Raw genomic sequence first — 1,113 nt, 5'->3', positions numbered from 1 at the left:
AAATTAAATGATGGAGTTAGCATACGAAAAATTGCTGAAAAATTTGGTTGCGGAAAAACTCAAATTGCAAATATTCGTGAAAATAAAGAATCTGTAAAAAGGCAGTGGAAAGCGGGAGTGCCAAGTAAGAATAAAACGTTGAAAAGACGAAAAACGGATTTTGAAGAGATCAATTTTAAATTGTTTGAATGGTTTTCTGAAGCTCGGTCAAAGAATCTGCCAGTTAGTGGACCAATGGTGAAGGTTAGAGTTCTTTAAACAAAATTTTAACTTACCACCTTTTTAAAAATAGGGAAAATAAAGAATTTATTTTGTTTTTTTCTAACCTTCTTTATTATTGTTAGGAAAAAGCTATTGTTATTGCTGTAGACTGTATCGGTTGTGAAAATTTCATGGCATCAACTGGTTGGCTAAGAAGTTGGCAGAAGCAGTTTGAGATAACATTTGTACAACTTGCTGGTGAAGCTGCTGATGTTGATGAAAAAATAGTTGATGATTGGGAAAAAAGGCTTCCTGAGATCTGGATTCTTACCTGAAAATATATTCAATGCAGATGAGACAGGTCTTTATTATCGCAGTTTACTACAACGTTCACTTGTTTTGAAATCTGATAAAAGGAAAGGCATCAAGACAGCCAAAGAAAAAATAACTGTTCTTTTAGCTTGCTCTCAGACAGGGGAAAAATTGCCACCTTTGGTCATTGGCTAGTTTCTACAAAGGTGGCATTACAATGTGCCAGGAAGCTAACTTCCTATTCGATACATATGGGCAATAGAGAATTGTTACAATTTTCTGAAAACATTGAAAATATTTTAGAAATTGAATTGTTAAAAACAAAATGTTTTGGAAAACATACAACTATGAATGATTTTCTTCCACAACAATATTAAAAACGTGTTGTTTTATTTTAATTTTTTATGTAGTATATCAAAAAAGATTTTGATGTTGAGTCTTGAGGAGAGGACAGTTAAGAGGAGAGGACAGTTTGGTCATTCCCCAATGGTGTCCTCTCTAGAGGACTTTTACTGTACTGTCAGAATATTTTTTAAATGATTTAAAAACACAGACAGAATTTTTTTAACGAAATTCGTTCGCTAACATTTATTCGATCAC

General features: G+C 32.7%; 1 protein-coding gene across 1 annotated transcript in view; it reads left to right on the top strand.

The window, feature by feature from the left end:
- Positions 1 to 492: 492 nt before the first annotated feature.
- Positions 493 to 1,113, top strand: part of HELRODRAFT_175813 (hypothetical protein) — a gene marked incomplete at both ends in the record, with an annotated part of 1,167 nt that continues 546 nt past the window's right edge. Inside the window, 2 exons of the mRNA XM_009023198.1 lie at positions 493 to 707; positions 924 to 1,032. Coding sequence (XP_009021446.1) covers positions 493 to 707; positions 924 to 1,032 — 324 coding nt within the window. The remainder of the gene's footprint in view (positions 708 to 923; positions 1,033 to 1,113) is intronic.

This window comes from Helobdella robusta, assembly GCF_000326865.2.
Source record: "Helobdella robusta unplaced genomic scaffold HELROscaffold_35, whole genome shotgun sequence".
Taxonomy (NCBI): Eukaryota; Metazoa; Annelida; class Clitellata; order Rhynchobdellida; family Glossiphoniidae; genus Helobdella; species Helobdella robusta.
This window is presented reverse-complemented; position numbering and strand designations above follow the sequence as displayed.